Genomic DNA, 12,327 nt, shown 5'->3' on the forward strand with positions numbered 1-12,327 from the left:
AGGCAACCGATGTTAAGCCCAATACGATCGTGCCCAACCTCGGATAAACTCAAATGAATCCAATGACTTCAGAGAATGATCATGGAGTCACCGGAAGCACCGGCTTGGAAGCTGCAGGGACAGAACCCACCTTCAGCCCTATTGTCGTACTCGCTTTCGTGATTGTACGGTGACACCGCCACAGTGACATCAGTGACATCAGAACAGAATGCACCGCCACGTCACCTGACTTTCTCCGAATCCATGGAAAAGCGACAGCGAGTGGATTCATTTTCTAAGAATAACTTTGTGCTTCTGTTGTGTTCCTGTCTTTCGATTAGCTCCGGAGACTCTGCATCTCACCTCAATTCTTCGTGGCTTGAACAGCCAAGGTTTTGCAACCCTCAATCCGGATACCCCTCTTACGCCGCTGCCTGGAATCATCAGCCCTCACCTCGGCCCTTGTCACACTCTTGGACTCGCGCTGCAAGTTGTTCGCTCGTGGTTGCACCCGTGTCACGCTTCTCACCTTTTACCCTCTGATCTCGGTCAGGCGCCAGTCCTGCGACTTCGATAAGGCGTCGAGCCCCGCGGCGGGAGCGCTGCGGATAAAGAAAAAAAGAGCGTTTCAATCGCTCTATCACCAACAGCGGCTGTCAACATGGACGAAGCCAATCTGCGCCGCAAGGACACCACTAAGGGTCCCCCATTACGGATCCTGTCTCTCGGTAAGCACCGGCTCACCTTGTACAGAACTACAGCTAACCAACACAGATGGAGGCGGTGTTCGCGGCTACTCCATGCTCATCATTCTTCAGGAACTCATGTACCGCACATACGTCGAATGCGAAGGAAAGCCACCGCGTCGCGACCAGATCCCCAAACCATGCGACCATTTCGACCTGATCGCAGGTACCGGCACGGGCGGCCTGATCGCTCTGATGCTGGGACGTCTCCGACTCGACCTTGAAACCTGCAAAGAAGTCTACGTGCGCATGACCCGCAAAGTGTTCGAAACCGACAAGACCATTGCTGGTATTCCTTATCGATCAACCCTGTTCAAGGCTTCCAAGCTGGAAGAGGCAATTCGGGAATGTGTGCGCGAACACACGGTTTTCGAAGGGGAAGGGAATGACCAGCCGTCCGGCGACCCTCGGTCATCCATTGCAAGTCTTCCCTACAGTCCTAATTCGGTACCCCAGCGCTCATTGAGCCGGGGAAGCTTCAGCACTTCGGCCGCGTCACATCCTCAATCCCCCGCAAGCCAAAGAGGCTCCACTTTTCTTAACGGCTTGCGCTGGGGAAACCCTGATGCGCTGCTATATGATAACCGAGAGAATCGGACGAAGACGTAAGTTCTACCGCGCGAAATTTCACATGCAATGCTAACTAACACGCGACTAGTGCTGTCACTGCGCTCTACAAGGGCACACCAAAGAACGGACCGGCCGTGCTATTGCGATCCTACGACTCTCGCCGCGAACCTCCGCCGGAATTCGACTGTACTATCTGGCAGGCTGGTCGAGCCACCTCGGCTACCGGACTTGCATTCAAGCCGATTCGGATCGGACAGAGCAATTTCATTGACGAAGGCCCGGGAACGTATAACCCGTCGCCGCAGGTTCTTGACGAAGCTGTTGTCAATGAGTGGCCTGGTCGTGAGGTTGGCGTGTTTGTTTCTATTGGAACTGGTCGTCGACCTTCGGGAACGAACAACCGCTCTCACGAGTGGTGGGAGGATTTCTTTGGTGGTGCGGGGGGCACATTTGCCGAGGCGCGACGACGTCTCATTACGAAAATCGAGGGCTGTGAAGACATTCACCAGCACATGTTGATAGATAACCTCGCCAAGCGCAATGTCCCCATCGACAATTACTACCGTCTCAACGTCGAAGTTGGAGTGGGCGAGTTCGGCATGAACGAATGGAATCGGTTGGCGGACATCAGTACCAACACGCGACGCTATCTATCCAAGCCCGAGGTGAAGAAGATGATTTTGGATGCGGGTGTCAAGTCTGCCAAGATCGAACGCATGAACAAGCGCCTGGCTGCTCACGCGGCCGCTGGTGGTGATCGGGACGATATGTCCTTCGATCTTGAGCGGGAAGAGCTCAATGTCGCTCAAATGACATCGGAATATCATGTCCCTCCTACTTCCCACCCCGGCGCAGTCGAACTCCCCGCCGAACTCCCCGCCGAGCCTATGGAGTATTCCCAGCCTGCGCCAATGTCACCCGGCGTGACTGTGACTGCGCCGCCCGGAGAAGATTCACTGCCGACGCATCCCACACCCCAGGACAGTCTCCCTGTGTCGCCTACAAGACACTCTAGCGGCGAGGTCAGCGGATTCCGTCCCAGCCATGAGTATTCGCGACCATCTTCGCAGCAACATATTTCTCCCCGGCATAGTGGAGATCAGGTCATGACTTACAACGGCATGCCTCCACCCATCCCTCCCAAGACCCCGATCCCGTACCCCGCCCAGGAAGACCCTCCAAGCGTATCTATGCCGGCGCCACTATTTACCCAGCCACCAGGACCCTCCAGTGGCAAGGTCCGACCACCGTACCCTGTGGATGAGCCCCCGCCGACCGTGAATCGGCAACGGAAACCGAGCTACCACGTGAGGTAATCTTATCTGCTGTTTTTTTTTTTTTTTTTCTTCTCTTTTCGTTGTCGTTTTGTGTTTCTCTACTGGATACCCTTCACTCGAGATGGTGAACTATGCGGATCGAAGAACGGGGAACACGGTGTCATGGTGCTCTTTATTCTTATTTTTACTTTCCTATTCTAGGATGGCAGAGGGGACGATCATCCCTGATGGGAAATGATGTGACGATTTTTATGACCTCAGGGGGTGGGATTGTGGTGTATAGTAATGACGCGGAGAATGCCATAGACCTGAACATCTCATGAATTAACTGGGCTATATCTAGAATATATAGTGTAGTGTAGCGTAATGTAGTGGAGGACCTGAAATAGAACAAGACCCCCAATGTCACCAGTGTCAGGAACAAGCAGTGCGACCCACCGTGCAACCGTATCTACGTTTTCCCCACAAGCCCAGCCTCTTTGTTTCAAACCCCCTATTCTTCGGTTTATCTCCTGAACGCTCTGCTTTCTTCTTTTTCCTTTCTTTCCTAAATATTTGATTCCTGCGTTTGAACATATTCACTTCCACTTTCCCCGGAATTTATCGTGCGGTTGCCTAGCAAGCTACCACTGACGTCTCCGGCGCTGATCTTTTCGCCTCCCCAAATCTCCGTGGAATTTCCAGAAGCATTCCAGATCTCCTACGCATTATCACACCTTGACCTTGCATTGCATATACACCTTGATACATATCCTCGACTTGGATCTGTGGTTTGGGCCGAAACACACGTCAGCACATTCGCGCCCGCAAACTGGCCTGAAAAAGTGTCTCAGTAGTCGCCGACGTCTTCGGACGCCTCCGTCCTTGTGACGTCCTCCCACTGCTGGCCAGTGGTCTTGATCCCCTCGTCAACACTTCAAAATGGATTCCCTACACACCTCGAGCCTCGTCGCGCGCGACTCCACCGGCCGCCCACCGATCTACAAAGCCGTCGGTATCGCACTCGCCGTTGCATCAGGCATATTCATCGGCGTTTCCTTCGTGTTGAAGAAACATGGCCTGCTGAAGGCAAACGTCAAATATAACGAAGAAGCAGGTGAAGGATACGGCTATTTGAAAAATGTCTGGTGGTGGACGGGAATGACGCTCATGATCCTCGGTGAGATCTGCAACTTTGTCGCATATGCCTTCGTCGACGCCATCCTTGTTACTCCCCTCGGCGCATTATCGGTGGTGATCACGACCATCCTATCTGCGATATTCCTTAAAGAACGACTCAGTTTCGTTGGGAAAGTGGGGTGTTTCTGCTGTATTATCGGGTCGGTGGTGATTGCCATGAATGCGCCGACGCAGTCATCTGTCAGTGATATCCAGGAGATGCAGAAATTTGTGATCAGCCCTGGCTTTTTATCATATGGGGGTGTTATTCTGGTTGGGTCAGCTATTACCGCAATCTGGGTTGCACCGAAATACGGCAAGAAGAGCATGTTTGTTTATATCGGCATTTGCAGCTTGGTTGGTGGGTTGAGTGTGGTTGCGACACAGGGTCTTGGGTCGGCTATTCTGGCTCAGATTAACGGCGAGGAGCAGTTTAAACACTGGTTCCTTTATGTTCTGTTTGTGTTTGTGGTTTGCACACTGCTGACGGAGATTATCTATCTCAATGTGAGTTGTCCTTTGGTTCGATGTTTGTTTGAGCTGAGCTAACGATTTTGCAGAAAGCGTTGAATCTCTTCAATGCTGCGCTCGTCACTCCGACTTACTATGTCATGTTTACTAGCTCCACCATCGTTGCTTCGGCTGTGTTGTTCCGGGGTTTCAAAGGTACCGCGATTGAGATAACTACGGTCATCATGGGTTTCCTGCAGATTTGCTCCGGTGTCGTTCTCTTGCAGTTGTCCAAATCTGCCAAGGATGTTCCCGATGCCGCGGTATTCAAGGGTGATCTTGATCAGATCCGAGAGGTTGCTGCGCAAGAAGAACCTGAGTATGAGCCCAAGGCAGACTCCATTCGAGGTGCTGCATCCATTCTCCGACGTATCTCGACTACTCGTCGGGACGCAGAGGCTGATGAGGCCCGTCGCTTTGTTCATGAAAAGAATCAAGACTTCCTCAAGCCACCTGGTGATAATGAGATTATCGAATGGGATGGCATTCGCAGAAGGAAGACCGTCATTGGCGAGGGACCTACCATGTCTCGATCGGTCACTCCGCGCTCGCCATCGTTCAAGCAACAACTGCCACCATTGGGCATGTCCCGCTTCCCCGATAATGAAGATGAGGAGGAACAGCGACCTAAGACCAATCAAAGTGGACGCTCTTTCCTCAGCGACCTCCGCTCGCGGACAGGAAGTGTGCTTCACCCTCAGTGGCGCTCTTTGAACGAAAATGACGAAAAATACCTTAATGCGAACAATACCCCTGTGACCATGACTGAAATGACAGGTGGTGTAGTCGACACTGGGTACCATGGCGCTGCTGACGGAGATCTGGGAGCTCCCTTCCGTCCCACTGGCCGAGAGCGCAGTGATACTCCCCGGTCTATTCATTGGGCTGACGAAAGAGCCGATGATCATGGCTCTGAGTCTCCGGTTCATGCTGCACAACGCCAATTCTCCTTTAACACCATGTTCAACCGAATCAGGAATGGCAGTCAGAACTCCCCCAAGCCTCCTGCCAGTCCGCCTCGGGGTATCCTCCGCCGCTCGCATCTCTCAGGCGGTGATCTGCGCAAGTCTGCAACTGAAGAAGAGCGACTCGGTCTGGTAAAGGGTGACTCGCGCGCTTCTCAGCCGGAAGAGACTTTCGGTGAGAAGCTGGAACGCTGGTCGAGCAGCGAGTCCGGCCTTGACGAAGTGCAGCCCATGCACCCTAGTCGTCCGAAGGCAGACTCCGTTTCAAGCATGTCCACATCTGCTTTCCCAGCATACGAGGACCATCATGCGTTATACTCCCACGGCAACGTCTCAAATCCGTACTACCTCCCACCTAGCCGCCAATCTGCCGCCTCGCCAGAGCACGTTGATGAGCGTGATTGGCAACCTGTTGGCAACCACAACCGCACCAGGAGCAACTCCTCTCAAGCCCACGCCCGCGCCCCGCCACCCTCCTCATCCTCCTTTTCTACCCACCGGCACCCCAACCCCCTCCCTCCTCTCCCAGACGAGAGAGCATTCAGCGGTGAACTAGGCATGAGATCCGCCTCAGCAGCTTCATCCGACATGGGTGTGACCTCGGTAACATCCACCGAAGCCCGAGACGATGACCACCATGCCCAGTCCCCGCCCACCTATCCCGTCCGTCGACAGAGCGGTTGGAGGCGGCATATTTCCGATCATGCCAATACCGACGGCGAGCACCCGGATCGTAGATCCGGGAACGGCGGAGCATTCGTCTGAAAGAGAAACTTTCAACTGAACCATGTCTCCATGTCTCCATTCGAAGCGGACAATTTTTGTCACATAACTGCACTGCATTTACCGGCGTTGGGATCACTTCGTTGTATATCTATTGGCAGCTGGCCTTGAACTTTTGAACTGTATATATAAGGAACCTGTGTCATGATAGATGACGGTAATGAGCAACGAAACAATCAAGCAAAGAACTTCAAGTCTGATATATTCCAACATCTTAATATAAGAACAAGGGGGGTTTATCAAATCGCCAAGCTAGCCAAGTCCTACGACTAACCCAGCATAACGCCAGTGTAACCTATGTACTATGCAGAAAAACCAAAAACCAATGCTAATGCCATGCACCACCTCATAAAACAGAAAAAGAAAGTATATAGTAGACCAACATAACCACAAAGTTATCTACTTCGCAAACATACCCAGAACACTCCTCTGCCCTTCCGGCGCAATCTTCAAGATAGCAAACCTCGACTCAGCAAGCCGTTTACCCGCTTTGATACTCTCCAGAGCCCTGCCATCGAACCCGTTAGCATAGGAATTATATCGGCGAATAGAAAAGCATACCAATCAACACCAACCACTTTAATACCCTTCCACCCACCCCTTTCAATCTCCTGTTGCAATTTCCTCGCTGATAGGCCTCCGCCTGCACCGGCGGACGTAGAACCCGGTTGTCCGATTATAATATGGGAAACGGTCTTGCGCGCCATGAATGTGGAGATTCGGGCGCCATGGGAAGCGAGGAGGTGTTTGAGCTTGTGGTCTGAGATTTGAGGCATTGTTGAGCCGTTTATGTAGATTGTTGTTCCAGTGAGGATTCTGGATTGGAGGCGTGTGGGGTCAGTGGTTGAAACTGAGGTCGAAGTAGATGTAGAAGTAGATGTAGAAGTAGATGTAAAAGTAGATGTAGATGTAGATGTAGATGTATATGCAGAGGTAGCAGGCTTAGATGACCTATCGGTAGGCGAGTTGGAAGTATAAATCGAGATAGAAGATGTAGAAGAAACAGGCACAGGCACAGGCACAGGTACTTGCGCAAAGGCATCTCTGGTATCGACTCTCCGCTTCTTTCCCTCGATCTCAATCTTAGGCGCAGGTGCTTTGCGCTTGCTAACTCCCATAAAACTTCGAATATCCATAACACCTAATTCTGCACGCTTCGCCTCATCTTCATCAGCCCACCTCCATTCTCCCCCTTTCTGTTCCTCTGGCGATGATCCACACGTCCCATCAAAGGCCATTGAAGGCCCGCTCGAGTCATCGCAATGTCCGCTTTTGAACTGTCGCTCTAGTTTGTTGGTGCGGGTATCTCTCCATGTGGTGGTTTGCTCTTTTCCATCTGCGCGCTGGTGCCCGGTAGAAGAAGAGTTCCAAGAGTCGAAGATTTTGTGGTTCTTTGGGGATGGTGGCCACGGGCGGTTGAGAAATTTCGGCGGGTCGGGCATTGTGCGTAGCTGGGATTTGTTATGGAGGAGGAGGGCGAAGGGGTGAGGTGTGGTTTTTTTGCGATCTTGGAAGTTGGAGTGACGTTGGGAGTGGATGCTGTGAACCGTGGTTGAGGTGTTTTGGTTTTGCTGGTTTGGGATAGGGTCGTTGCTATCACGTGGGGCTGGTATGTGCCATTGTTGCTTGGGTTGATTGTTCCCATGTTCGACATCTGGATGGGTTGGAAGGTATCTCTGCCTTCATACATAGGAGTACGATTCTGGTTAAGTGTTGGTCGCATGGTTGCATGGTTGTGGGGTTGAGTTTGTTGATCGATTCGAGTGCGGGGTGAGCAATGTATATATCTGGGCGGAGTAGGTGGAGGATGATAACATCGACATTCCAAAAGATCTCTAGCTTTGGCACCACCTGGGCATACAAACGTCGATTTCATCCTGCTACAATGACTCCTCACGATCAGCACTAAAATGCAGCCGAATAAAGGAGCCAAGTTCTGACCGAAGCCATCCATGAACAGTAGACCACGAGTGGTAGGATCGAAATGATAGTGTGGCGGCAAAGTCGCACCTATGTCAAATGTTCGGATGTCTTCATAGTTGATACTAATCGAGAGAGAGAGAGAGAGAGAGAGAGAGAGAGAGAGAGAGAGAGAGGCGAGACTACGATACTCCGGAGGTCAGGCTAAGGGTCTGGAACTAACGTCATGGACTTACCTCACGCCGTGCCGCTATCACACATCACGGGGCCTGGAGGTATTTGAATTCGGGCGGTCCTCAACCGACCCTTTCGGTCGTGGGACTGGCAGGGATCCCGAGAGAACAGGCCCTTGATCGACTCAAGCCACCCGTGTTTCGTGGTGCACTCTGGGCCACTAATTTCCCCCCTCAGCACTGCTAGCATCCCTTGGGTGTGACGCGCTTGTACTCACGGACCTCGCGAGTCTGGTACTCCGGGAGAGTCGGTTGTGGCATTACTGAGCGGCTATAGCCGTGGCCTTGCGATCGACGGGCCGCTTGACTATGGATTAGACAGGGCGTGATCGATCCGGGACTATTCCGTCATAGCGAGGATAATGAATAATGGAAATCACGAGTCATGAGGATAATGGGGGCTAGAGCACCGACATCGGGTAAACACTGGAAGAGCTACCAGAATCTAGAGCACTAAGAGCACTAAGGGGAGCACCAAGAGCACTAAGAGCACTAGGGAGCTCTTGAAACCTCCGCCTCGTAATCGACCGTGCAGCGGTTAGTTCTCTGCAGGCGCTATGTCTTGCACGGGGCCCCGTCGATCGAAGTCTCGACTCCAACCTCATTGTGTTGGTTGGCCGGGAGGTCATCCCTGGTTCGGAGTGGAGTCGACCATAGGGATCCTAGAGTATAGGGAATATAGTCGATAGTGGATAGTGGATGGTCCATTAGTCCATTAGTCCATAGCATAGAATCCTACAGTAGGTAGACAAGTGCGTGGGCATAATCTCGGCCTCCACCAGATCCTCAGGCCTATCCCGGCCGATCAGCGTTTTGCTTGTCACACAGACCAGGATCCTCAGCTCGGTGGAGTCCCCTTCCCTTCCCCTCTCTCTTCTCGTCCCTGCATTTTTTTTCTTTTTCGTTTTTGGTTTTCTTTTCGGTTTTTCATTTCTCTTTCGATTTTCTATTTTCGATTTTTCGATTTCTCTTTCTTCCATTTGGGTAAGTCAGTCCTTGCTTGGTGGCGGCAGACTCGATCCCCCCCCCCATAGTGTCTTTTTTTTCCCATCCCCCCCAATTCCCCACTGGGCATGATTCGATACTATTTCTGTTGAGGAGAAACCTCAAAAGGCTGCCGGGATTTCTGCATTCTACTCTTTTTTAGAACCAGCCTTTTTCCAGCCTTCTTGACCCCCCCCCACATTCTACCCTTAGTCATCCAGCCCACTGATCTTCCCGTTCGTCCTGCGGCTCAGCGTTTATGTGTTCCCCCTTCTTCACCTGCAGAGGGATGCGTTTGCTGCACGCCAGCCTCTGATACTTTTTTTTTCTATAACTGCGGCCTTATTTGACCTGCATTCGTTTGTCTACGATTTCATGACATTGATGACTCCGCTCTGATCTTGTTCTTGTCTTTTCCCTGCTATCTGCTACCTGCTACCTGCTACCTGCTACCTACCTCACTGCCTACTTGCTTGATCCTACTGTTCTTCTTCCCCTCTGCTCTACTCAGACGCAGTGCAACCTTTCACCCTTTCAACAAAAAAGCACAAAGTCTTCAAACGGCTTGCCGGATTCCTGTCTTCAGGTCCGACAGCCTCTCTTCTCTTCCTACTCTCTTCCCTCTTCTCCCGTGAAACCGAAAAGCTGGAGCTGCCGTCGATCTCGCAGGTCCACACCCGCGGTCCTGCTGACATCCCCTGGTACAGTCACCACGCGGCCGAACGTCCGCTACTGTCGGGCGACAAGCTTCCCGCGCTCAGCCTGCCCACTGCCACCCAGGCGCCGTCCCGTTCTCTCTACCAGGACGTGTCTGGAAGCTCGGCCACATCCAGTGACCGCAGCAGTCTGTCGGGTGTCTCTGCGGTCCAGGAACCCAGGAGCCCACCGCCTTCGGATCTGGCAAACCAAGGCCTGGATTCAGACTATAACATCGGCCACCAGGGTTATTACCCCAGTCCGACTTCGCTCGGGAGCATGAATCAGACTCATCCGTACATGGATGTACATTCCCATTTGTCGTCCGCTCAATCATACGCTTCGCAAGGTGCGACCGCCGGCGCCATGTCGCATTATCCCTACCATCAGCAACCTCCGGTGCTGCAGCCGGCTTCTTCATATGGTCCTGCCTACTCGCAGTACGGATATCCCAGCGGTATCACTTCACCGCCGACCGGTCACCCACCGCCGGCAAGCTCCATGGGAGGTCAGATGAATCCGCAGTTGCTACCAATTCCAGGTTAGTTCGCAAAGATCGATTGAGTGGAGATCAATTTTGCTAACCATTGTGCAGTCTCCAACCACCCTGTTGCTCCTGCAGGTTACGGAAACAACACTGGTGCCCCATTGCAAGGCTATATTTATGATCCCACCGGCCAGGTCGCTCCTCCGGGAGCTAAGCCTCGCGTCACAGCAACCCTTTGGGAGGACGAGGGCAGTCTCTGCTACCAGGTCGAGGCGAAGGGTGTTTGTGTGGCTCGCAGAGAAGGTTAGCAGTGAATGGACAAGTTTCATACGATGCAAACTAACTGATTGACAGATAATCACATGATCAACGGGACGAAATTGCTCAATGTTGCAGGAATGACTCGCGGCCGCCGCGATGGCATTCTCAAGAGCGAGAAGCTTCGCCACGTGGTCAAGATTGGCCCCATGCACCTGAAGGGTGTTTGGATTCCTTTTGAGCGCGCTTTGGAATTTGCCAACAAGGAGAAAATCACTGATCTCTTGTATCCGCTCTTTGTGCACAACATCGGTGGCCTGCTGTACCACCCAGCCAACCAAAATCGGACCAACTTGGTCGTGCAGGAATCGCAGCAGCGCCGCATGGAAGGTCCTCCGGCGGGCCCTCATCGTACTCCGACTGCTCCTCAGTCTTCGGCACTGCATCACCACGCCATGCAGACCCCCATGTCCTCGCACATGTCCCAGCCTTCCTCTATGGGACCGCGTCCGGGGATTGATCGAGCCAACACCTTCCCTACTCCCCCCGCGAGTGCATCCAGCCTGATGGGTGTGACCAACCAGGGAAGCTCCTACGAATGGGGCGGCCAGGGCATGAACTCGGGAGTCCCTCATACACAGCCGTTGTCGATTGACACTGCATTGAGTAACCAGCGCTCGATGCCGACAACTCCAGCCACTACTCCCCCCGGCAATAACATGCAGGGAATGCCGCCGTACCAGGGCCATACCGGATATGACAACTCCAAGCCGTACTACTCGGCTGCGCCTCATTCCCACTCTCAGTATGCTCCGCACACGCCAATGACTCAGTCGGGCATGTCCAGCTATGGCCAACCTCTTCCCGCGGTCGGCTATATGAAGAACGAGATGGCCCCTCCCACTGGCCGTGCTCCTGGCTCCGAGGCCGACACTCCAGAGTTGAAGTCTGATCGTTATTCCCAGGGCAATGGTGCCAACGAGGCTGTCCAAGAACAGGAACCTGAATATCTGCAGGACCAGGGATCCGCGTACGGCGCCAACCGCAACTCGTACACTTACACGACCAACCCGTCAGTTGGATCTCTTGCCGGCGAGCACTCGCAATTGACTCCTGAGATGACCGGATCCCCGCAGCAAAACGGCTCGGGCCGCATGACGCCTCGCACAAGCGGTGGCCCGCCTCCTCACTGGGCTTCTGGATACAACACTCCTCCTCGCCCTCCCGCGGCCACGACTCTGTACAACGCAGTTAGTGACACTCGTGGTACTCCCGCCAACGGAACATCGGATCCTTACTCCATGGCCTCCACGTCGACCCCTGTGTACTCGACCACCGTCAACGGATCCCTCGGCTCAGGCAGCAAGCGCATGCGTGAAGACGACGACGTCATCCGCCCTGAGAGCGCCGGCGAATACGAAAGCAAGCGCCGCAAGACCATCACTGACGCCACTCTCGGAGGTCCCATCGGAGGTGCTCCTCTCCTCCAGCCCATGAAAACCGGCGGTGTGATGAGCCGCCGCCGGTGAATACTTTGATCCCATGTCACGCCTCTTCCCTCAACCCTCGGAGTTTTGTTTCTGTTGAAATAGATCTGCGGCCAAACCCAACAAGCCGCAGACACGGACAATTATGATTATTATTTTCCAGCTTAGCACCCGTCTTTTCGCCACTTTCGCCTGACCTCCTGCCTTGGGAGACTCAAAATTCCTCGTCCCCCATCGCACTCGTCGAGGCATGCATATCTCCGGTTTTTGCACA

The 12,327-nt window shown here is 53.2% G+C and overlaps 4 protein-coding genes across 4 annotated transcripts; 3 read left to right on the plus strand and 1 right to left on the minus strand.

The window, feature by feature from the left end:
* Positions 1-640: 640 nt before the first annotated feature.
* N7443_002999 (putative Patatin-like serine hydrolase) lies at positions 641-2,611 on the plus strand (the record flags this gene model as incomplete). Its single annotated transcript, XM_056883055.1, has 3 exons — positions 641-707; positions 754-1,330; positions 1,384-2,611. 3 exons carry the CDS (start codon positions 641-643, stop codon positions 2,609-2,611), a joined length of 1,872 nt encoding a protein of 623 aa, XP_056744896.1.
* An 882-nt stretch (positions 2,612-3,493) lies between these two features.
* On the plus strand, positions 3,494-5,970 carry N7443_003000 (DUF803 domain membrane protein; the record flags this gene model as incomplete). Its single annotated transcript, XM_056883056.1, has 2 exons — positions 3,494-4,237; positions 4,291-5,970. The coding sequence occupies 2 exons, from the start codon at positions 3,494-3,496 to the stop codon at positions 5,968-5,970; spliced, it is 2,424 nt and encodes an 807-aa protein (XP_056744897.1).
* Positions 5,971-6,387: 417 nt separating this feature from the next.
* N7443_003001 (uncharacterized protein) lies at positions 6,388-7,430 on the minus strand (the record flags this gene model as incomplete). The annotated part of the gene is made up of 2 exons (XM_056883057.1): positions 6,388-6,496; positions 6,550-7,430. 2 exons carry the CDS (start codon positions 7,428-7,430, stop codon positions 6,388-6,390), a joined length of 990 nt encoding a protein of 329 aa, XP_056744898.1.
* Positions 7,431-9,414: 1,984 nt separating this feature from the next.
* On the plus strand, positions 9,415-12,095 carry N7443_003002 (KilA-N domain-containing protein; the record flags this gene model as incomplete). Its single annotated transcript, XM_056883058.1, has 4 exons — positions 9,415-9,418; positions 9,643-10,362; positions 10,417-10,611; positions 10,663-12,095. 4 exons carry the CDS (start codon positions 9,415-9,417, stop codon positions 12,093-12,095), a joined length of 2,352 nt encoding a protein of 783 aa, XP_056744899.1.
* Positions 12,096-12,327: the final 232 nt, after the last annotated feature.

The sequence above is a fragment of the Penicillium atrosanguineum genome, assembly GCF_028827265.1.
Source record: "Penicillium atrosanguineum strain IBT 20685 chromosome Unknown utg000002l_segment0_segment0, whole genome shotgun sequence".
Classification (NCBI taxonomy): domain Eukaryota; kingdom Fungi; phylum Ascomycota; class Eurotiomycetes; order Eurotiales; family Aspergillaceae; genus Penicillium; species Penicillium atrosanguineum.